The 25,323-nt window shown below is 43.8% G+C and overlaps 2 protein-coding genes across 2 annotated transcripts in view; one reads left to right on the forward strand and one right to left on the reverse strand.

Annotated features, from left to right (window-relative positions):
* Positions 1-6,275: 6,275 nt before the first annotated feature.
* On the reverse strand, positions 6,276-14,836 carry Fam3a (family with sequence similarity 3 member A). Its single transcript, XM_021153034.2, has 10 exons — positions 14,663-14,836; positions 14,236-14,308; positions 12,546-12,659; positions 12,026-12,049; positions 9,182-9,305; positions 8,992-9,050; positions 8,588-8,638; positions 8,186-8,270; positions 7,976-8,102; positions 6,276-6,985 (listed from the first exon to the last, which is right to left on the reverse strand). The coding sequence occupies exons 2-10, from the start codon at positions 14,246-14,248 to the stop codon at positions 6,890-6,892; spliced, it is 693 nt and encodes a 230-aa protein (XP_021008693.1). The 5' UTR covers positions 14,249-14,308; positions 14,663-14,836; the 3' UTR covers positions 6,276-6,889.
* Positions 14,837-14,885: 49 nt separating this feature from the next.
* Positions 14,886-25,323, forward strand: part of Ikbkg (inhibitor of nuclear factor kappa B kinase regulatory subunit gamma) — a 66,177-nt gene continuing 55,739 nt past the window's right edge. Inside the window, exon 1 of the mRNA XM_029473060.1 lies at positions 14,886-14,969. The gene's annotated coding sequence lies outside the window, so the exon portion shown is untranslated. The remainder of the gene's footprint in view (positions 14,970-25,323) is intronic.

Genomic DNA, 25,323 nt, shown 5'->3' on the forward strand with positions numbered 1-25,323 from the left:
GGGCCACCACGCCCCGCCACATTATGATTCTTTTTTTTTTTTTTTAAAAGATTTATTTATTATATGTAAGTACACTGTAGCTGTCCTCAGACACTCCAGAAGAGGGCGCCAGATCTTGTCGCGGATGGTTGTGAGCCACCATGTGGTTGCTGGGACTTGAACCTTCAGAAGAGCAGTCGGGTGCTCCTACCCACTGAGCCATCTCACCAGCCCCCACATTATGATTCTTAATGCAAACTTATAGTTATGAAGTAGCAATGAAAATAATTTTATGGTTCGGATCACCACAACATGAAGAACTGTATTAAGAGGTTACAGGATATGCCATTGTGGTGGTGGCACACATTTTTAATCCCAGCACTCAGGAGGCAGAGGCAGGTGGAACTCTGAGTTCGAATCCAGCCTGATCTACAGTGTGAATTCTAGGACAGCCAGGGATATACAGAAAAACCCGTCTCAAAAAAACCAAAAAACCAAAAAGCCAAAAACCAAACCAAAACAAAAAGGTTGCAGCATTAGGAATGTTGAGAAGTAGTGCTCTAAGGGGTTTGATGTAAGCCGGGCGTGGTGGCGCACGCCTTTAATCCCAGCACTTGGGAGGCAGAGGCAGGCAGATACTACAAAGTGAGTTCCAGGACAGCCAGAGCTATACAGAGAAACCCTGTCTCGGGGAAAAAAAAAAAAGGGGGGGGGGTTTGATGTGTGAATGATCATACACATTTACAGCTAGGAGTTACAATTACACTTGTAATCCTAGCAAAAAGGGAGAGCTGAGACAAGGAGGATCAGTTTGAGGTCAGCTCCTAAATTAGTGAGCTTCAGGCAGCATGGTTTTAGAGTGAGATTTTGTCTCAAAATGAAAAACAAAAACAAAAACCTAGGAGCTAGGGAGATGGTTCAATGGGTAAGAACACTTTCTCTATAGTAATGTGGATCTAAATTTGAATCCCCAACACTCCTATAAAAAAATCCAAAGATGGCTGCATGTGTTTGTAACCTCAGTGTTGGGGTGGGTGGAGACAGATGGATTCCAGGAGTTTGCTGGCCAGACAGCCTCGCCAAAACAGTAAACTTCAGATTTAGTGAGATACGAATCTGAATATGAAATGAATATGAAAATGTCTTAAAGAAATAATGCAGAGTGATAGATGAAGGGATCTCATGTCCCCAGACCTCTCTGGCTTTGACACATGGCACACATGGGCGTGCAACACACACACACACACACACACACACACACACANAGAGAGAGAGAGAGAGAGAGAGAGAGAGAGAGAGAGAGAGAGAGAGAGAGAAATAAACAAAACTTTGAATATGCTTGGCCCAGGGAGTGGCATTATTAGGAGGTGTGACCTTGTTGGAGGAATTGTGTCACTGTGGGTGTGGGCCATGAGACCCTCCTCCTAACCATGTGGGAACCACTCTTCTCTTAGAAGCCTTCAGATGAAGATGTAGAACTCTCAGCTCCTCCATTGCCATGCCTGCCTGGATGCTGCCATGCTCCTGCCTTGATGATAATGGATTAAACCTCTGAACCTGTAAGCCAGCCCCAATTAAATGTTGTCCTTATATAAGAGTTACCTCGGTCACGGTGTCTGTTCACAGCAGTAAAACAAGACACTCAGTTAACATTCTTAAAGCAAATGGACAAAATTTGGGCCTGGAAGATAGTTAAATTGAGCACAAATACCCAATTTCAATCTTCAGAACAAGGGGGTACATGTTTGTAATTTCAGTGATGGGAAGATAAAGACAGGAGGATCCCTGGGGCTCACTGGCCAGCCAGTTTAGTTTCCTTGGTGAATTCCAGGCCAATGAGAGACTGTTTCTTAGAAAACAAGGTGGGAAGCCGGGCGTGGTGGTGCATGCTTTTAATCCCAGCACTAGGGAGGCAGAGGCAGGCGGATTTCTGAGTTCGAGGCCAGCCTGATCTACAAAATGAGTTCCAGGACAGCCAGGGCTATACAGAGAAACCCTGTCTCGAAAAACAAAACAAAAACAAAAACACACAAAAAAAAAAAAAAGAAAAGAAAAAGAAAACAAGGTGGGAATCAATGGGATTGTTCAGTGGATCAAGGTGCCTGCCACCAAGCATGATGACCTGAGTTTGATCCCTGGCAGGGACTTATATGACGGAAGAAGAGAACCCATTCTCTCAAGTTGTCTTCTGACATACACAGATACAAACATACACATACACTTATACACATACAAAGTAAATTGAAATGTAATTAAAATATTTAAAAATTTTAAATATTAGAAAGTATTTAAAAATTAACTCTATATATGTACACACACACACACACACACACACACACGGACTAGAGAGGTGGCTCAGAGCACTGGCTTCTCTGTAACTTCAGTTCCAGGTGATCAGACGCTTTTTCTACCAGCACAGGGAACAGAAATAGTACACAAAGATATGTGCAGACAAGATGCACAAACACATAAAAATAAAATTAAGATATGAAAAAGCATTCCTGCTTAAAAAATTAAGGTGGCAAGTAATCGAAGAAAACACCGAAAGCTGACCTCTGGCCTCTATACACCTGTGCATTTGTACCCCACCCCATATACCCTAACAAGGTGGACAGCACTGGAGGAACAACACCTAAAGTTGTCTCCTGGCTTCCTCTTGTATGTGTGCATACACACATCCCCCCTCACACACACACAAAGACAAAGATTGGACAGTTATAATTGTCTGGGATGCACATTAGGGTTTCTGCCCGTCTAGCTAATAGTAAGCATATTTAGTGAGATTCCGCTTCATCTGGAAGTAAGCTGCTAACCCAGCGAGCCTACTCATCTTGTTCCTAACCTCTAGGTCCTGTTGTAGCTCTCCTATACTCACCAGGGCCCTTTAACTTTTTTGTACAATGGCAATAGTGACAAGACTTTCTAGGGTTGTGTGAACTTTGTAAGCAAGTTGTATAAAACTAAAATCTTGAAAGAATAAGCTGAGACTTGTTTGACCTCCCTTGGGAGCATTCTAAGTGTAGCAGAGGCAATACTGGCTACATTGTGGAAGCAGGTAAAAGGTGTACTGGATTTCTATTCTCTCTATACCTTGAGTTTTTTTTTTAATTTCCATAATAGAATCAAGAGACAAATACATTTTGATAATCGTGGATATATATTATTATCTGATTTTGTCAAAACACAAAGAATGTGGGCCTATGAGATGGCTCAGTGGGTAAAGGCCTGAGTTTGATCTCTAGGACTCATATGAAGGAAGAAAAGAATCAATTCCTGAAAGTTGTCCCCTGATTTTCATACATATGCACAGAAAATAAACACATGTAAAAAGATTAAAAAGTACAAACATCAAAGAATATCATAGCAAACATGATATAAAAAACACTTATTATGACCAACAGGAGTCTGATGGGCAGTTTCTGTAATTTTCACTCAGTTTTCTATGAACTTAAAATGGCTCAAAGAAAGAAAGTCTTTTGAAAAGGGGACAACAGAATTGTAATTTTCTTTTGGCAGTGCTGGGGAAAGAACATAAGACCACTGAGCCCCCAGAATATATTTCAGAATCTGGTACAGAGAGGCTGGAAGAGTGTTTAGTTTCTAAAGTACTTGCTGTGCAAGCATGTGGACCTGAGTTTGACCCCAGAACCCACATAAATAAAAAAGACAACCCGGTGTGGTAGCGCATGCCTTTAATCCCAGAATTGGGGAGGTAGAGGCAGGTGGATTTCTGAGTTCGAGGCCAGCCTGGTCTACAGAGTGAGTTCCAGGGCTATACAGAGAAACCCTGTCTCGAAAAACAAAACAAAACAAAACAAAACAAAACAAAAAGAGAGAGAGAGAGAGAGAAAGGCATCGTAGCAGTGTTGCGGAGGCAGACATAGGTGCATAGGTGGATACCTGGAATTTAAGTGGCTATTCCTGGTTGTCAACTTGAATATATTTGAAATGAACTACAATCCAGAATTGGAAGGCTCACCAGTGACCCTTATCTGGAGGCTGGGAGATAGAAGTTTCTGATCTGGATCTTGGTATGGAGATCTTGAGGCATAGTGGCTATGGATTCCAGAAGATTAAATCTCCGAGTTCAAGATCATCTGGGATTAAAGGTGTGGTGGAACACACCTAAAGTGTGGTGGGTGGAACACACCTTTAATCTGGGATACACCATTCATCTGGAGACAATATAAGGACATTGGAAGAAGGGAGTCTTGCTCTTGCTCCCTTGCCTGCTTGCCATGTGGGACTGAGTAACTGCTAGATCCTTGGACTTCCATTCACAGCTACTACTGAACCATTGTTGGGAACTGGACTGCAGACTCTAAGTCATCAATAAATTCCTTTACTATATAGAGACTATCCTATCCATAAGTTCTGTGACTCTAGAGAACCCTGACTAATACAAGGCCTTACACCTAATTTGGAGTTCCAGGCCATTTGAATGAACAAACTCAGTGGAATGTGGTGGCACATGCCTTTCACCCAAGGACTTGGGGGACAGAAACAGGCAGATCTTTGTGAGTTACAGGACAGCCAGGACCACATGAGACATTTCTAAAACAACAAAACAAGTAACTAATGCTAGGCTTGACACCTGCCTTTAATTTCAACGGTTGGGAAGTAGAGGTAGGAGGATATTTGCAAGTTCCAGGTCAGACAGAACTACAGTGAGACCCTGTTTAACAAGCAAAACTCTCTCCAAAAAAACAGCAACAAACTCCACCAAAAACCCAAACCAAATAAAGACAGCATTTGAAGGACACTCAAGGTTGACTTCTGGCCTCCATATGAATGCACACAAACATGAATCCATATGAGTACACCTGCACAAACACACAGGCACACACAGAGTTCAGTATAGACTTAGAGGGCTGGGTGTTAGCTATTATCACCACTACATCTGAGACAAAGAGCTGAGCCCTGCTGACTTTCCTGCTTGACTCTGTTAGTCTTGGATATACAACTATCTCTTCCCTAGCATGCCTCTCCTGGGCACCCCATACCTCTAAACCAGCATATTCCCGCCATCAATTACTTCCATTCTTTTTCTTTTTTCTTTCTTAACATTTACTTACTTGTGTATGTGCATGCACATGTCTAACATATGGTCAGAGGACAACTTGCAAAAGTTGCTTCTCTCCTTCTAGCATGGGTTCTAGGGATCACCAGGTTTGGCAGCAGGTACATTTATCTAATAAGCCATCCCACCCTTATGGATGCAGCACCTCATGTACTCCAGGATGTCCTGGAATTTGCTAAGTAGTCACAGTTTGATTTGAACTTTTGATCCTTCTCCTTCACTCCACTTCTGTACTGGCTAGTTTTGTCTCAACCTGACACAGCTGGAGTTATCACAGAGAAAAGAGCTTCAGTTGAGGAAATGCCTCCATGAGATCCAGCTGTAAGGCATTTTCTCTATTAGTGATCAAGGGGGAAAGGCCCCTTGTGGGTGGTGCCATCTCTGGGCTGGTAGTCTTGGGTTCTATAAGAGAGCAGTCAGAGCAAGCCAGGGGAGGCAAGCCAGTAAGAAACATCCCTCCATGGCCTCTGCATCAGCTCCTGCTTCCTGTCTTGCTTGAGTTCCAGTCCTGACTTCCTTTGGTGATGAACAGCAGTATGGAAGTGTAAGCTGAATAAACCCTTTCCTCCCCAACTTGCTTCTTGTTCATGATGTTTGTGCAGGAATAGAAACCCTGACTAAGACAACTGCCTAGTGTTGGAATAATAGATGTACAAGTACCATACCCAGCCCTACTCTCATTTCTTGAGGCCTGATTTGCCCTCACCATTTTTTTTTTTTTGAGACTTACTACTGAACAGCAACGGGTTGAATGCTTAGAAAGCAGGTTGCCACACTAGGACTTCTAAGTTTATCACCCCTGGCATGGCCACCTCAGAAATGCTTTATGGGATCCTCAAGTTACTATGCCTTGATGTCTCTCATCTAGAAATTCCAAGTTGTATTCTTTCCCTTTTGGAACCAGGCTGCTTCTGCACTCCTGGAGTTATTTCAGTGCCTGTACTGGTTTTAATTCCTATCTTTTCCCCTATAGACTCTCACTGGATTAGTGAGAGGTGGTGAGTTTCCTTGAGTTCCTTTGAACAGAACCATCTTTCTAATCAAATCCATGAGTAATGTCAGCTGGGAGCTATTCTACCTCCTATCTGAGCCACATCTGGCCACAGGGTCTGTTGACAAAAGGCTGTCTGCTTAAGCTCCAAGAGTGTTGCTTGAGCTTCTGGGACTTATCTGTCTTCTCCACACACACAGGACAACACCACCCTTGACTCTCCACTGAGGACATCTGAATACACTTTATTCCACTGCAAGAAATTAGTTTATTAACAAACAGGTCATTTAGAAGGTGAGCCCTCTGACAGACTGCATACTGCCATACACCTTGTGAGGAACTCTGATTGGACTCCAGCTACTTGGGCACTTAAGGCCAGATTGCTCCATTCAGGCTTGCAGAAGTCATCCAATTAGTTCTGATTTGGCTTAAAGGATCACACTGAAAACAGGGTTGGATAGCAGTACAGTGCCTCTGGGAGGGAGAGTTTCTTGAAGATGTCCCAAACTACCCAATACCTGCTCCAGTGAGAGGGGCAAACATTGAAGACCCTTGCCTCTGAGGGGCACTCAAGAAATAGAAGATGACACAGGAGGGGCAGAGGAAGGGGCTGGGTGGGAACTGACTGTGGGATCAGCTTTAGGAAAACAAGGACACAGGTACCTAAGCTCCCTGACAAAATGAAATGGGCCAGCCCTGCAGCACCCATCACCTCGAGGCCACTTTCAAGCCCTAAAGTGTTAGGGAGGGGAAGCCTCATGCCTGGGCATGGGGCACAGTCTCCACCTGACACTGGTGCCATGCTGCCTCCTTCAGTCTGGTTCCAGAGCTCTGCTGTGCTAGCCCGCTATGCTCCTTCGAGGGATACAGCCTTCCATCTCCAGGGCCTCTGGCCAGCCCTCATACTTGTTGGTGTGCTTACTGTTCTTCATATGCTGTAGAGGTTAATAGGAAGTCATGACCTGGCTCTCAGGGGCCAAACACCAGGGTATTCTTCAGTCTGTTGCCCTTCCCTTCACACAGGGAAAATTGGGGATGGCTGCAGTGGTCTATTCTTTTATAAGTGAACTAGGGATGGGCCACCGTGGACAGGAGGGAGTCCATATAGCCCTGGCTTCAGGGAAATGCTGGAAGCTGCTGCCCTATTTGGGATGAAGGGTCTTGGGAGGCATGAGCTTGGGTTGTTTTTGTCAGCCAAAGCAATGGAGAAATCTGTATTTGTTGAAAGCAGTGCTTGGAGGCCTACCTAAGACTTTTTGCTGAGAGCCTCCTTAGGTAAGGATGATGCCAGGGGGCCTCCTCTCTCTAGCATCTGCTAGCATAAACCCTGACTGATGTACCCTAAGAGAGAACCCAGGGTAGGCGAGAAAGGAGTGTGTAGCATAAACTGGAAAACTGGGTTATGACAAGGCTAGGATGGTAGTGAGCATCTTTTTTTCTTTTTAAAATCTGAAACAGTATTTCATGTAGTCCAGGCTGGCCTCAAATTTGATATGTGTCCAAGGATAATTTGATCCTCTTGCCTTTACTTCCACAGTGTTGATATTACAGATGTCTCCCCTGATCAGTTTTATGTAATGCTAATGATTGAACATGGGGCCTCGTGTATGCTAGACAAACACTCACCATAAGTGAGCAATATCCCTGGATTGAGCATCCTGAAGGTGCTTGTAAAGATTTCTTAGGTATACTCTGGTCAATGTGCAATTTGACATTTAAAGACTCCTTAGGTTGAAATATGTACAGGACAGGAGAGATCAAAGTTACTGTCTCTTCCCATGGTGATAACAAGGGGCCAGGCCTCACTAGGGCATAGGTCAGGGACAGAGACCAGAACCCAGCTGGGTAGAATTCAGGGAAGCTTTGAGAAGGGGTGGTCAGGTTGCCAGGGACAGGAGGCAGAGGTGCCAGGTTCTCTGCTGTACCTGCTCAAAAGGGCTCTTGTTCTGCACACCTTTGGCTCCCACAAACACCCAGCTGTCACGGAAGGCTAGATCCTTGGCATTCCTGCTGCCCAGCTCAGAAAAAAGCTTCCTGGTCTCTTCATTCATCCTGTCACACAGTAGAAAGGAATGTGAACTGGAGATTATTACTGTACTGGAACAAGATTGAAGCTGGACTTGGCAGTCACTTACTTGGTAGCTGGATCATCATAGGATGCCACAAACACCAGGGTACCTTCATGCAGTGGCCGGATGAATTTCAAGAGATCATTGACATCTGGTGGAGATGGGCCCACAGAATATGGAGCTTCAGATTCCACCAAGCAGCCCTTCCCCACCAAACAATATTCTTCTAATGAGGAAAACAAAGTAGGGACCGGGCCAGAGATGTTCCACATCAAAGACCATCAGTATGAACACAGACTAACTGGTAAAGAAGCTAGGGTCATCCAGTCACAAAACAGAATCCAGACAGATTTCCCCATCCCCTGTATTTTGTAAATCCAAGGCAATACTTGAACAGCTAAGTGCAAAGACAGAGGGCAGGATTTCAGGGAGAAATATATACAGTAGGTTGCTATGGTGGCCACTCACCTCCAGCCCACATGTCAAAGGCTCTGGCTTCTAGGAGTTCACCACTGACCCCTGTATCAAGAAAAAGATCTGCTGAGCAAGCCGGGACATACCATTTTACTACCTGAGCCTCCAGCCCAGGTTCAAATATGGTGGGTGGCAGCCCTTTCTAGAAGCCTCAAACATGTCCTGTCATCCTCTCATTCACAGAGCTACATCCCATAGAGCCATTGGCATCTGAGGTCCTAAGCATCTACCATTATTGTCACTACTTTCAGCGGGTATTGAATTCTTCTCAAGCCTCCTGGGGAGTGCTCAGAAGCCACCTGCACCTGCATAGGCAGTAATGAAGTGGAGGGGACAGGCCATACCATGGTATCTGCTTCTATAATCTGAATTCTGACCCTATAACATGGTGGACTCACCATTCACCAGGGCGATGTTCAGGCCACGGCCCACATTGTCCTTGATGCTGCTCATGAGCCTGGGGAGGGGGGAGGGAAGAGGATCTCTTGTGGACATATCAGCTTTGCTCTTCCTCACATAACCATCAGCCCTTGGCCTTTATAGACCTGGCCTCAGGTTCCCCTCCCACTTCCCAGCCCATATGCTCACATCTTGTCCTCGAGGCAGATCTTGGGCCCGATGACATTGGCAGCCCCGCTGACTATTCGAAAGCTCAGGTGCTCTTCAGGACAAGGCTGGGGCAGGCCGCATTTGTACTTCCTGGCCCTTGGTTCTGAGTAATGATAGCAGATGTGACCCATATGCCTGGCCCTGGTGTCACCTGAGATCTGAGGGTAAAGGTCAGGACCAGCCACAGGGCTGAAGGAATAGCTACAGAGCATTGAAATGGGGGAGGAGGTGGGTGGGGCTCACACCAAAGATGAGGATGCTTCCAAGTGGTGTGTTGGCAAGGAGCTAGGGACTCCAAGAATTAGATTTTTCTGCTACTGGTAGGAAAAGGGAAAGGAGGTTGACAGCTGGATTAGAACCCTTGTACAACTAGAACAAAGCAGAGGGTCCAGAAAGTCAGGATGGGAGCTACATGAATGAGGCACACAGACCAAAGTAGATGAGCTAAGGTGGATGGGCAGAGCACAGTGCTCTACTAGCCTCTGTATTTCTTCAGAGTAAGGGTGGAGATGACCTCTGTAATGGCTTGAATTATGACCCTATAAACTATACTGGAGTTGGAACTCTCAGTTCCTCAGAATGTGGCTGGGAAACGGGGTCTTTACAGATAGATAAGTTATGATGAAATCATAATGGAGCATGTTGAGCCCTTAACTTAGTGTGACTGGTGTCCTTATGAGACAAAAGCATACAGGAGATGTTGTGAGACAGTACAGGCAAAAGGCAGAGTGGTGCAGTTATAAGATAAGGCACATAGAAGGCTTCTAGAATCTGCAGAGGCACAGAAAGACCCTTGCCTGGAGCTTTCAGAGTGAACAAAGCCCTGCTGACACTTTCATTCATACTCTCAGTTCCAAACATTGTGAGAAAGTAAATTTTGGTTGTTTAAGGCACCTGCTTTATTCTGCTTTTCTTAGTGTAGCTTCAGGAAGCTAATATAGGTTTTGGTGCCAGGAATTGGGGGTTTATATAAACAAATACCACAAATACCTAAGGATGTGAAAATGGATTTAGAACTGGGTAGAGTGGATAAAAGCTAGAGTTTTGAGGTGTACAGTAGAAAGAGTCTGCACTGCTTAAAACAACAAAAACAAAAACAAAAACAAAAACAAAAACAAAGAAAACCCGAAACCCTGTTGGTAGGAATACAGAGTGAAGGCAGGTATGGTACTGCATATCTGTAATTCCAGAACTTTGAAGGATGATGCAGAAGGATCATGATTTCAAGGCTATCCTGGCCTGTATAGTAAGCCTCTATATTAAAACAAATTTAGCAATATGGACAGTAAACACAATTCTGGTGCAAGCTCAGAAAGAAACAGCAATAAAAATTCTTCTGTTAAATCTTTCACTTACATCCCTAAACAAAGTGTTGCTAGGAAGATGAATATTATAGATCTTTTGGTGAGACCTTAGAAGTGAGTCGAAGAAGCCATTATTGGGTGTGGGAGGAAAGCTTATCCTTGTTATAAAGCGTCAATTGTTCTGCTGTTTTGTAGGAGAGAAAGCTTGTAAAATATTTAGCAAAGGAAATTGTCAAGCACAGTGTTAAAGGTATGGTCTGGTTTTTCCTTGCTGCTGCTTATGGTAAAATGAGAATAGAGAACAGTTGGGGAAAATATTAATCATGAAGGAAATAGGACATAAATATATAGAAAAATCTCAGGCTAGCCAGACATATGCTTGTAATCCTAGCACTTGGGAGATGGAGGCAGGAAGATCAGGAATTTAAGGTTACCCTTGGTTTTATAGTGATTTTAATGATAGCCTCACATTTATTAAGCCCTGTCACAAGGGAAGGGAAAGAAAGAAAATGTTAGCCTAATTATATTGCAAAAATTGAGAATGCATGTCAAACCCGTAATTCCAGAATTTGATAGGGTAACACAGGAGGAATATAGAGCTTGAGAGCTACATAGTAAGTTCAAGGTCAGTTTGTATTATAGAGTAAAACTCTGTCAAAAAACCTGAAACATTTTATGGGCTAGAAAAATAGCTCTGTATAGAGTATTTGTTCGGTATGTGTAAGGTCCTGGGTTTAATTCCCAGCACTATAAAACTTTTAAAAAAGCATCCTTTCGAGAGAACACAAAGATGATGGCTGGCTAAGAACTTGCTAAGGAAAGGAAGCACATGATTGTGTGTGTGCTCCTACCTCTCAGAAGCCTGGACTTGAGATAGGATTATACAGAATGGATCTGTGGAGGATTGTCTTGTCTTATAACCTAGGCCTTCAGGAACTGCATGAAAGGCCAGCAAAATTTGTTAGAGATTTATACCAACAGAAATATTGTCAGCCTATGAGAAGAACTGAGATGAGAATACAAGGATGGAAGAAACAAAGGAATGAAAGACGAAAGGAAGGAAAGAAAGAAAGAAGTGAGGGAAGAGAGAAAGGAAGGAAGGGTGGGAGGTAGGTAGGTTGATTTTGAATACAGAGCTAGGAATGAAGAGGCCAAAGAGGGCACAGAGGATGCAGTCACTTCAGTGGGCCTAGAGAATGATATAGAGATTTCTTCTTAGGCCTTGACATCTAGAACTTGCCCTGCTATGATTGGGACTTGCTTAGGACCATGAGCCCCTACTTCATCCCAATGTCTCTTGTTTGGAATGGGAATGTTTTTTCCTATGCCCGCCCCTTTCATCTTCTGATGGTGGCTAACTCATGTACTAGGTTCACAGCCCAGAAGCCTATGATAGTTGGGAGAGGCCAGACAGAGAATGGAAATCCTAGTGGGGCTGGCTGACAGCAGGCAGGGGTGTCACAAAAGGCAGTATGAAGTACAGGTACAGGGGGGAATAGGGAAGGGACAGGAGGCTTACCTGCAGTCACTGAGTTCTCTGGGCCTGTAAGTAGAGAGTTTTTTTCTGTTAGCATGGAGGCCTCCAGGAGCCTCCAGCAGAACAACCAGGCTCAGGGACTCAGGGCCAAGTCAGGCTATACTTGGCATGTTCACTGCTCAAGTTTCAATGATGCCCTGATGTAAAACTGCCTGCTTCAGGAAAAGGATGAATTGGAATTGTAAATAGTGCTTAGGTGACTTGGCACCAGTGACAAGGTGCAAAATCCCTTGTGTGTCTCAGAGCTCAACCAAAAGTCGAAGATGATTAATAATCAATGGAGGCCTTTCCACTCCTTACTCTTACTCTATCAACTTCCACTCTATTGGTTACATTAGGGGTGTTGTTCTCTAGGATGGTTTGTGGGAACAAGGATGCATTTGTGTTAGAAGATAGACCTAGGGCAGCAAAAGGAAGCCTGCCATGAAGGTAATGGGAAACCCAACCACCATAACCCATATTGGGCACCTCTATAGTGAATCAAGAGGATTCCCACACTCACTGGTGAAGAACTGCTGAATTCGAGGAAGGCCAACACCAGGACCACCTAGGAGGATGGTGACTAGGATCCAGGTGAGACCCATAATGATGATTAGGGCCACGATGCGCAGGGGGCCTGCAGGCAGGATAGACACAGAGCAGGACTATCTTAGACATCAGTGAACAAAACTTGCAATAACCCACTACCTCACATGACCAGATCTCCCCTTCTACTTGGGAACAAGTGATGGTACGATTGGAAGGTGGGGGACCAATCGCTATCTACCAGACCCAAAAGAGAGGCTTGAACTTCCTCCTAGTAGACGGAAGAAAGTGAGTTCAAATCTTGAGGCTGCTCTGTTTGGGTCTCCCCAGCAGGTTTGGAGGTGCCTTTTAGAACTCATGCTCTGGGAAGGTTCCATAGCACCAACCTCAGCATCTGGCCTCTGAAACTATCAGAATATTTACAGTTCACCCATCTGCTTTGCCTTTCCTCTTGTTCTGTTGGAAGCTCTATACTCCTTGTAAAGACCAGTCCTTCTACCTGCTTCAGGATCCATCAAGATATCGCCTGTCTCAGATACATTGTGCTAAGACTCCTTTCTATCTCACTTTCTCTCATATTATCAACAGGTCCTAACTTAGTAAGATAAAGATGAAACAGAGCTCCTGAAAGAAAAATCTCATTCCTTGACTCTTCATCTTCCTCTTCTCCACCAAACTCTTTAAAAACTTATATATTCTGGCTTGGGATATAGCTCTGTGGTAGAGCATTTGCTCAGCATGCATAAGACCCTGGCTTCCATCCCCCAGCATAAACATAAAAGTCATCTACATTGTGATTTCTATTACCTCACTCCCCAACTCTCTCCCAAAATTCTTCCAATCTAGTTGTGCTCCCATAACACCAACTAAATAACCTTCCAAACCAGACCACCTATGACTTTCATGATGTCACATTTCTGATGGTCTGTCTGCTCTTTCTTGACACTTCACTACTAGATTCCAGGACAGTACTGCCTCCTGACCCCATTCTCTGGGACTCCCTTTGTTGGTTAGATTGTGTTCCATTACTCTCTCCTCAAAAGGTGTTCTTTTCCAGGCTGCCTTCTCCCATCTTCATACTGTATGGGAGATTTCACCCTGCAGCAATGACACCTTACACCTCCAGCCCAGATCTGTCTTGAACTCATATCCTCCCAGCCAGTTCCTTAATGTCCAATTTGGACTTATCCACAAAGCTGCTACTTTACCAGTTTTCAAATTCTACTCTCACCCCAAACTGTCCCTCCAAGGCACATTCATGTTTGTAGTCCAACTGACAGCAGAGCTGCCACTTAGATCATACCCAACCACAAAGGCACCTAAGTCAGTTCTCTTCTGGCTACATCTCTCTATCTCTACTATCCACTCCTCTCTATCCATTCAATCTCTGGATATATATATATATATATGTATATATCAATCGTTAACTTATATATATTGATTATATGTATTATCAACATCTATCTATATCTATCTCTCTATATAAAATCAATCCTTAACTTATAGTTTGGGAAGCTGAAGTCCTCAGAGGTGAATTTGCTCATAAAATAAGTGCTTGTGCACAGTCATCTATTAATATATAAACAAACCAGTGACCACCCAGGCCTCTCCTAACACAGGCACTAGGACACCTGGCCTCTCTTCAGTTTGCTGTGGAAGCCACCCACCTGCCAACCTCATGTCCACTTCTCCAGCTGGGTTGGGATCTCCCGCAGGTGCACTGTTTGGGAACTGTGGGTTCTGGGGGGAATGAAACAGGAGACAGTAGGTTTGGGGGTGGGAGCAGGGGCAAGTCTGTGCTGGGAGCGATCGGTGCTATGACTTGTTCCTCCAAACACCAGTCCAGGCTCAGTTCCTCGTGAGTGCTGGGAGAAGTCCTGCCTGGCCAGGAGAGCCTTAGGAATCCGTTGCGCCTCACAGTCTGGCTAAGAGTAGACTCCAGGACTGGAGCTTAGCAATGGTTCTTCTCGACCGGGATCCCTCCGGTGCTAGGCCCGGGGCTCAGGTCGATCCGCTCGAGGCTGGTGGCAGAGAATGGGCGGGCCAAGGATGTTGCCTGGTTGTAGGGAGAAGCAGACCGGATCAGGGAGTTACCCAGTTGTCTCGCTCTGCCGGTTAGGTGAAGCAAGGTGAGTCACGTAGAAAAGCTTATCAGGCACGACAATGGCCGCCCGCAAAGGCCACAGCCCACAGGCGTCGCTCCGCCATAGGCCCATAGGCTGTGCTGTGGGTCCGCAGGTCCTCACGGAGGCTCCACCTCCAGACCGGTCTCCTCCCTCTCCTCCAGAGGCTGGGTGGGAGGTACCAAATGTGGCTGTGCACTCCTCTTGTGCTAAAGCTGAGCCGCCTAGCTTCCTACAATGTCACTGCTTCAAGATGAAATCTCCTTCTAGACTTTGAGGTACTATACACTTTATAGTTCATGTTTGCTTAGAACTCTATGTAACCCAGGCTGTTCTCAAACTTGGAGCGATTCACCTGCTTCAGGCTCTCAAATGTTGGAATTACTGGCATAAAACACCAGAGCCCCCATTCCCACTTCCTCCACACGTCCTCTTAGGTGAGAGATGTATTTCTATATTTGATGAGCTGAAGCTCCGATTGTGACTTGATATCAGAGCTTTCATGGCTCATAAGAGGATGGATGTGGGGACACAGATAATGACTTAAGGTTGATATGTGTTTAAGAGCATGGAAGGTTCAGAAGCACATGTGGAGGTAAACCTGAGTCTTTGGTTGCTTTCTTTCTGCTTAGTGTTCTTTCATGAGAGCATTCTGTTTTATGTATCAATCAGTGAAGGGATGTTTGGAACATTGCTCTTGACCCTCATGTTTGAGCCTTTTCCCCTGACCGCCTACAGTGCCAGGGCAGCTGGGCCAGTCCTTTTAAGCTGGATCTATCTGTGTCTCAGGCAGCTGCATTCCTGTCCTTTGACCCAATGCTCTTACTTACAGGAACTCCACTCCACTTCCATAATGCTCCAAAATACAGAAAAGTTTACAGAAGCACTGTTTTGGTTACATTATAGCATTTTCAATTTGGTTACACTTGTAATCTCAGCACTTGGGAAGTGGAGACAGGAGAGGAGGATAAAGAGTTCAAAGCATCCTCAGCCACTTATCAACTTTGAGGTCAGCCTTAGCTGCATGAAACCTGTCTCAGGGAATCTGATGTCTTATTCTGACCATCTCAGGCGTCAGGGATGCATGTGGCACACGTACGTACATGTAGGAAAACTACTTATATACATAAAATAAAATTTCAAAAATTGTAGGAAGCTGGAGAGATGACTCAGTGGTTAAGGGCACATACTGTTCTTGCAGGATACCCGGGCTGGATTCCTTACACTCACATAAGGCAGCTCACAACCGCTTCAGGGGATCTGGCACCTCTCTGATCTCTTCCTCCTCTTCCTCCTCTTTTCCTTTTCCTCCTCCTCCTCCACACACACACACACACACACACACAAAATAATAATTAATTTTTAAAATAAAACATTAAGTAAAGATAAAATAGTAACAGCAACAACAACAAAATGAATATTAAAAAAAATACAGTAGTTTCCATACTGACTGAGTACTTCCTCATAGGCACTCTCCAATGCTTGTGGTCAAGGGCATCTGTAGACCAGGCTGGCCTCAAATGTACAGAATGATGGAATTAAATGCCTTCTGAATGATGGAATTAAAGGCATATGCTAACACACCCAGTCCTGCTACATATTTTTTGAGATGGGAATTTCGTATATTTAACTCACTATGTTTCCAAGGATGTCCTTGGACCTCTTGCTTATACCTACTTAGTTCTGGGATTATAGGTGGAGATCCAGGTCTTTTATGACTCATGGGACAAACTTTTAGTCTATTTTCTCCAGGACTTTGTGTGTGTGTGTTCTGAAAATTAAATGTATGGCTTTTGACATACATATGCCTTACGGCTGACAAAAAAACTTCAGCCCTTTATCATTTAAAATGGACAATTAAAGCTAGGCATGGTAGCACATGCCTTTAATCCCAGTATCCTGGAGACAGAGGCAGGTGAATCTCTGTGAGTTTGAGGCTAGCCTGGTCTACAGAGTGAGTTCCCGGACAGCCAGGGCTACATAGAAAAACCCTGTCTTGGAAAAAATACAATTAAATGGTGTAAATTATATTCACAGTGTTGTGCAGCCATTACCAGTACCTATTCCTATATGTATAGATGTATGTATATGTCTCTCTATATAATTTACATATACATATATATTACATATACATATAACTGCTAATCCTCCTGCTTCTACATGCCAAATCTTGAAATTAAATCCATGACAACATGCCCATCAGGACTTTTAGATTTATCTATAATGTCCTAATTCTTTTTTCCCCCTATCATTTGTATGTGTCATATGTGTGAATGTAGATATGTGTCTATGTTCTTATATGTTCAGTGTAGGTATGTGTACTGGGGCACATGTGTGGAAAGGAAAATCCCAAGTGTTTATCACAACCTTCCACCATGTTTTTTTTTGGGGGGGGGCAGGGTTTCTCTGTGTAGTCCTGGCTGTCCTAGAACTCACTCTGTAGACCAGGCTGGCCTCGAACTCAGAAATCTGCCTGCCTCTGCCTCCCAAGTGCTGGGATTAAAGGTGTGTGCCACCACTGCCTGGCTTGGAGCAAATTTTGAGGTTTAAAAAGCCCATGCCAATCCCAGTTAGCTCTCTCTGCTTCCTGTTTGTGGATCAGATGTAATGCTCAGCTACTGCTCCAGTGCCATGCCTGTCTGCTACCATCCTCCCCACCATGATGGTCATGGATTCTAACCCCATGAACCATGAGCCCCCAATTAAATATTTTCTTTTACAAGTTGCCTTGGTTATGGTGTTTTGTTACAGCAATAGAAAAGTAACTAAAGGGCTGGTGAGATAGCTCAGTGGGTAAGAGCACCCGATTGCTCTTCTGAAGGTCCAGAGTTCAAATCCCAGCAACCACATGGTGGCTCACAACCATCCGTAACGAGATCTGGCACCCTCTTCTGGAGTGTCTGAGGACAGCTACAGTGTACTTACATATAATAAATAAATAAATCTTTAAAAAAAAAGTAACTAAAACAGGCTCTGTGGCATGTGTGTGTTCCCCCCTCCCTAAATAAAAAAATTGAAAAAAATGAATTGATACAATAGTATATGTATTTCTATGATATAGTGCTATTGGGGAGGAAAAGGGCAGTTATCTTCTAACTTCCACTGCTGTGCTATTGTTATGCCCAGTTTGCAGAAGACACTGAAGAGTATTTAGTATTCAAGTCTGGACAAAGCCTTCCCTGCTCGACAGGTTAGGAATGGCTTTGGGAGATATATATATATATATGAATGAGATGCATAAGCTGGGGCATTCAAGCCTTGGCATTACATGACAGGCAGTAAAGGAATGCTATCCTTCAAAACTGATGTTTGTTTAAACAGCAAGGTGGGACCATACATCTGGAAAAGGATCTTTTTGACCTGGGAAGAAATAACTCATTCTGTAATCAGAGGCTAGTGTAATTTTACAAGTTGGCCATAGCTGTCTGGGAACACTTGCTTGCCTCTTTCTCATAGCTCAAGAATGGGAGCCTTATCACTTCAAGGGCATTAATTTTCTGCCTCCTTCAAAGGTAGGGGACATCTGCACCAAGGTGGGAGTGCTGGCTGTTTAACTTGGCACGGGGACTAGGGAGTGTGAGACTCAGCGCACAGAGACAAGGGTGGGTTACCTTGTGTCTCTTCACTATGACACCTGTATCTGCACACATGCACACTAACTTTAAATACATGTAATAAAATCAGAGTGAAGTGAACACAAAAAAAGCTCAGACTTACTGTGCATGCAAAGATAACCTTGAACTCCATGTTCTCCTGTCTCTGTTTCTTAAATGCTGGGATTATAGGATATGACAGCATATCTGGCTCTAGTCCACATTTTCAACATTTGACAGATAAATTTTATTTATTTTTAAATTTTAAATGTATTTTATTTGTTTTATTTTGTGTGTATGGCTGTTTTGCCTGCATGCATGTCTGTGCACCACGTCTATACTTGGTGCTTTTGGAGGCCAGAAGAAGGTGTTGCATTCCCTTGAACTGGAGTTACAGATGTTACAGATGTTTCTGAGCTGTTATGTGGGTGCTGAGAACTAAGCCTGGGTCCCCTGGAAAGGCAATACATACTCTTATCACTGAGAAATCTCTTCAGACCAAACCTCTAAATATTTCACTTTTGTTGATTCATTTTGGTTGGGCAAACAAAAATATGTGTGAGATTTTGCATGTAGATTTAGAAAGCCACTGTACTCTGTCCAGATTGAACAGGGTAGGGAAGTTAGCGAAATGCTGTAGTATTAAGTATTGGTGTTTTTAAAACCCCATCTTTGTTTTTAAAGATTTCATGTTTGTATCATTAAAAAAAAAAAAAACTTGAATAGCATTGTGTGTGTGCGCACGCGCGTGCGTGCATTCTTCAAGGAATATTGAAAACCTGTAGCTAACTTTCTTCCTTCTTCATTCCTACCTCTCTCCCGCCCCTCCCCTTTGAACTTCTGATTCTCCTGCCTCCACCTCATACATGTTGAGATCGCAGTAGTGTGCCACTACATTTGTAAGTTTTATGTATCGCTAGAAATGGAACCTATAGGGCTTCATGAACTACACTCTATCAACTGAACTACATCCCTACCCCTAAAAGTATTGTATTTGGAACCTAGTCAATATGTTCTATGTAGTGTCCTAAAAGACTGTAATGCATCCTAGTTTGGGAGGTTTTTAAGCTGATAGAAAAAACTAGGTGTTGTTTATATGCCTGTAATCCCAGTACTTGGGAGGCTAAGGCAGGAGGATGACTACACATTTGAGGCCCTCCTAGGGTATACAATAGCATAAGTCCAATGCCAGCATCCTGAGATCCACAGTAAAGTCCTGTCTCAAACCAAACCAGAGGGCTGGAGAGCTGGCCCAGAGGATAAAATCACTTACTGCTCTTTCAGAGGACCGGTGAAGTGAAAACGTAAGGTTGAATGGTGTTTTTCTGGGGCAAACATGTGAAGGAACATTTAGCTGAAGTGGACATATGTGAAAGACTAAGGGAGACTCGTGAAGGAATGTTTAGCTGAAGCAGACACAGGAGAGAGGATGTTCACTAAAGCAGGCACATGAAAGGACACATGATGAGGAATTCTTTGCAAATGATACATGTATTGGTCTGCCTTATGTTGTGTAGTTGAGCTGTATTTGTCAGGACTCCATAGAGAGAAACACACAAGAAATTTCTTGCCGCTTTTTCAGACTCGGGCTGATTGGCAGAGTCATGTCAGCTGAGACAGATGCATGTGCTGAGGCAAGACCCATGGAGGACACATGATGTTTGGAGGGTATACATAGAACCCAATAGACAGTGACAGAGGCTGAGCTAGGTTTGCTTATAGAGCTGGCTATGTAATGCTCGTTGGTCTCACTGATCTTTGCTTTGCTGAGAGAGGCACAGCCGAGAACTTCTTTTGGTGTTCTTCTGGGGTCCCTCTTGCTGACTTGTGCAGAGGCTGAGGCCTGGCTGTCTCTGCTAGGTTGTGCTACCGCTGCTGATTCCTGTTTGCTATCCCGACTCTGGACTGTTGGTGTATCCATGATGTGTTTGCGAGTGGATTGAGCTGTCATTGCTAACACGTGAACTGAACTGCACAGATGGGAGTTGCTCCAAAGAATCTTTCTAAACAGGTCTACTTTCCCCATATCCTTTCTTTCCCTCTGGTGAGTATTGGGCTAAAAGGGAGGTTAAAGCGTTTAAGAACCATCATTAAAAATAAAATTTAAAAAAAGGTCACAGACCTGTTTGGTTTGGTTCCTAGTATTCACATGGTAGCTCATATGCACTTATAATTCTAATTCCAGGAAACTGATATCCTTCCTCTTCTGATGTCCTCAGGCACTAGACATGCACATGGTACACACACACACACACACACACACACACACACACACACACATATATATATATATATATATATATATATATATATATGTAGGTGCTCACATATACACACAAAATAAAAAAAAAACCAACAAACCAACAGTAACGACAATACCTTTATGTTAAAGCCATGTGTGCATGCTTATGATCCCAGCACTTGGGAAGCCTAGGCAGGAGAGCTACCCAGAGTTCCATTTACTGACCCCTGTCTCAGAACAATAATAAAGCAGATTCTTAATATAGTAACTGATGCTGAGTAAAGTCAAAAAGAAGATTGAGAAGAGAAAATCCTGAATTTATTTGATCACAGTTTTATGTGACATAGGTAGTGTTTAACCCAGAGAACAAGTGCCATCAGGGAAATAGCCTTTCATCTCAGGAAGGCAGTCTTTTCTGCTAGTAGACAAAGTGCTAGCCATTCATACAGACACTCCATATTTTGACTTTAGTTGAGAAAACAGAGAAGGGTGGAATAGGATAAAACTGGTTTCAGCCATGGAGGACTCTATTTAGACCTGTTTATCCTTTTCCTGAAGAAGTCTTGGATAGTCATCTTACTTGTTACTTAATAGCATTTCCAGTTTGCCCTTCTGCTCAGACAGGAAGCTGGTCTGTGAACACTTTCTCCTGATTTCTTATTCTCTAGCCAAAGGGAAACCTTTTAATCACTGCATAATCACTTCACAGTTTTGTCACTGGGGCTATGATTCTGGAAAGAAAATGACCCAGTTTCACTCAGAAACTGGTAACTGAGAGGTCTTGGATGCATGTTGAAGAGAGACACTGGGTTAGATTTTTTTGGTGGGGGTAAGAAACTTATTAGAAGAATTATTAATATTCAGGACAAAGAGACAGCAGCATGGCAGGGGATCTGAGGAGAGTCCAGGCCTCAGCACCAGAAACAGGGGTTCCAAAGAGGAGCAAGAGCTCTCCAGGTGGTGTCACAGTCCTGGCTTATAGCTCTCTGAGGAAGAGGGATGGTTTATAGTGCCAGCTTGCAGCAAGGTTCTTTGGTTTTAAGATGGAACTCAGGGAAGGACGTGGGGACCAGGATGTGTGGTGCACCTGGAAGTCTGTTAGGCATTAATAGAAAATGCCTTCAGTAGGGGGCCTGTCAGTATCTGTGGGAATGGAAGGGCTGCTTCAGGCTTTGTGGGCATGAGCAGTAGTTTGGTCTGAGTTCTAACATTACATTCTTACAGTAACATCATTGTGAATTATTTTTGGTTTTGTTTGTTTTGAGAGATGGTCTTTCATGTTTCCCAGCTGTTCTTAAATGTGCTATGTAGCTGACACTGCCCTTCAATTCATGATTCCTATGGTCAGGACTTGTGAAGTGCTGAGCTCAGAGGCACGTGCCATACGTGGCTTTTAGAGGGAGGATTCTGGAGGTTCTGTCAGAAACGGAAGGATGATCCGTTCTGGTTGCTTCTCAAAGTCCAAAAAGTCTCAAAGGCTCTTCCCAGCTCTATCTCTGTCTTTCTGGTCCTCCTATGCCCTCTGGCTCCTCAGCAGGCAGGCCAGATCAAGCTGAGGTTTTGACCTTTTCTACCTGTAATTGCTTGGTGGCTCAGTTCCAGCAGTGAGCCACATTTGGGTTGAGGAAGGGTAGGAACAGGAAAGCATCAGCTGTACTCTTTTGTACTGTGATGGCTTTACTGGAGATGTGACACATTGTCAGACATATGTGAATATGTGGATGCAAGTTGTAGAGCTGTGTGTGCCTGAGGTTTAGTCTGAAGGGTGAGGTCAGGTTTGATGTTTTTATTAAGCTTAGTTAATTATCAGGTATAGACTAGGAGACTAAAGACTCTGAACACTGTGCCCTTGAAAGGGGGCACAAGAAAGACCCATTCAGCCTCTGTCCATCACAACTTGGTGAAGCCCTGAGAGATACGCTACCAGTGAGTCCCTATAGACATGAGAAGTAGGAGCTGAAGGGATGAAGCCTTTTTACACCCTGAACTTGTTGGTGATGGTTAGGGAGATGGGTGGAGCAGCTGGCTAGGGTAGATCTGGGTCCATGGACAAGGATATGAATTTGGGCCAGCTGCTGGCTTGGTCTAATGATCCTGAGAGCTCCAGAAGCCTGGTGAAGACTATTTGTTCAGGGAGCCCACAGGGCTTTTTTGAAGTGGAAGCTTCTGGTTTTTATTGGAAAGTCAGTTATGTCAAATGATGCTTTGCTGGGGCACACAGGTCAAAGGATGTTTTGCCAAGGGAGACATGTGAAAATGTTTTCGGAAGCAGATACAGGTGAGAGGATGTTTTGCTATAGTAGGCATGTGAAAGGACACTTGATGTTTAGAAAGAATATACATATGACCACATAGACAATGGGAGCTAGAGCATTGGTTTGCCTTGCTCTGCCTTGGTAGGCTTTGCTGATGATACACATGTATTGGTTTGCCATACATTGCATTGCTGAGCTTTGTTTGTGGTGACTTCATAGAGAACCTCTCATGAGGTTCCTGCAGTTTCTTCTGCAGACTCAAGCTGATTGGCGAGCCTTGCAGTTTCTTCTGGATTGAACTGCTCTTGCTGACTCATGAGTGGTGATTGCCAAGTGAACTGGACTGCAGCTGCTGATTCATGTTGGTGTTATGGTAGAGGACAAGACTATGGACAATGAAGACTGGAATCTCACCAAAGAACTATTTCTAAACAGTTCTACTTACCCCATATCCTCTTAAACTTTCTTTTTCACCTCTAGTGAGCGGTGGGCTAGAGGGGAGGTTGAACCCTTACTAAAGTAGGTTAAGGAAAAGTTATACCTATACTTTAGTGTCCTGCAGGGTCATCCAGGACCCTGTGCTTAGGACTACATACTTGATGTGACATCTTGTCATCTTAAAATTACTGATGAGCGTGCATTTGTGATCTTAGGTATATAAAGTTGGATGGGACAAATTATTAGCAATGTAGTAAGCAAGGGGGTGCTGACTCTGCATATCCTCTGTTCTAGGGGCTCCTTCTGAATGCAAGCTGATAGGTGACAGTGACCCATGAATTCAGAATGCTATGCCTCTAGGATGTGCAAGTTACCTCTATAGAAGAATACGTGGGCACTGATAGAACCCCAGAGGACATACTTTCTAATTTTATTTATTTATTATATGTAAGTACACTGCAGCTGTCCTCAGACACTCCAGAAGAGGGAGCCAGATCTCATTAAGGATGGTTGTGAGCCACCATGTGGTTGCTGGGATTTGAACTCCTGACCTTCGGAAGAGCAGTCGGGTGCTCTTACCCACTGAGCCATCTCACCAGCCCCCGAGGACATACTTTCATTTGAAATTTCCCCTTTATTTATTTTCCAGTCTTCGTTCTTTCCTTTCTCTTCCGTCCCTCCCTTTCCCTCTCTCCAGGGTTTTACTAGGTATCCCTGGTTGACCTGGAACTTACTATGTAGATCAGGCTATCCTCATTCACAAAAAAAGAGGCCTACCTCTATCTTCCAAATACTAGGATTAAAGGTGTATGTCATCAGGCCTGGCATCCTTTTAAAAATTTTATGTGTATGGGTGTTTTGCCTGTGTGTATGTCTGTGTGCCACATGGGTACCATGCCTACAGTGGCCAGAAAAGGGTGTCAGGTCCTCTGGGACTGGCATTGTGAGCCACCTTGAGGATTGAACCCCAACTCTTTGGAAGATCAACAAATGTTCTTAATTGACTAAGCCATTTCTCCAGCCCCAAACTTTCATTTTTGAGGGGCAGAAATCTAGCCTTTTCCTTTGTAAACAACAGCTCTATTAGATGTTTCATTAATATGCCATGACATTTACCATTTTAAAGTATAGAATTTATGGTATTTAGACCATTTATTTTCTCTGACTCTATTAAAATCCAGTTTTGACAACCCCTTGATTTGCTTTCTGTATCTATGACATTAAATAAACAAAACTACCAATCCAAGTGGAGAGGGATGGCTATGTAGTTAAGAAGGATGGTTATGAACTCCCAATCTTCTTGCTTCCACCTCCAAAGTTTCCCTTCCCTCCTCTCTTCCCAATGCTCATCACTTCTCATCTGACCCCCTCCCTATCCACTCCTCCAGAAAAGGGTAGGCCTCCCATGGATATCAAACAGCCAGGGCATATCATGTTCCAGTAAGACTAGACACTTTGCTTTGTATAAAGGTGGGATGAGACCACCCAGTAGGAGGAAAATGATCCCCAAAAGACATGCCCTTGCTTTTTAAAGAAAATTATTTTATTATATGTTATCTATCTATTATCTGTAAGTATGTCTATCTTGTGATTTTGTGTGCTTATATGCACTGGAGTGGCATAATACTCTTGTGGAGGTCTGTGGGCATTTTGTAGGAGTCAGTTTTTTCTTTCAAACGTGAGGCCTATGGATTGAATTCAGGTCATCAGACTTGGCAGTAGGCATCTTTATCAGCTGGCTCCTCTCATTGGCTCTGCTTTTTGCTTTTGTAACGGGTTTTCATTATAGCCCTGGCTGGCCTAGAACTCTCTATGTAGACTAGGCATTAATTCCAAACTTGCATTAATTCTACTGCTTTTGGCCTCCAGAGTGATAGGACTAGAGGTATACATCATCATGCCTGATATTCTTTTTGTTTTAGAAACTATGTTTTCTAGATAAGCCTGATGTAGGCCTATAACTCCAGCTACATAGGTGGCTGAGGTGGGAGAATCACAAGTTCAGTGCCAGCCTGGACAATTTAGTGAGACCATGTATCAAAATAAAAAGTTAAGAAGGAGCCTGGGTAGTACCTGCCTTTATTTTCAGCACTTGAGAGGCAAA

This window comes from Mus caroli, chromosome X (genome assembly GCF_900094665.2).
Source record: "Mus caroli chromosome X, CAROLI_EIJ_v1.1, whole genome shotgun sequence".
Taxonomy (NCBI): Eukaryota; Metazoa; Chordata; class Mammalia; order Rodentia; family Muridae; genus Mus; species Mus caroli.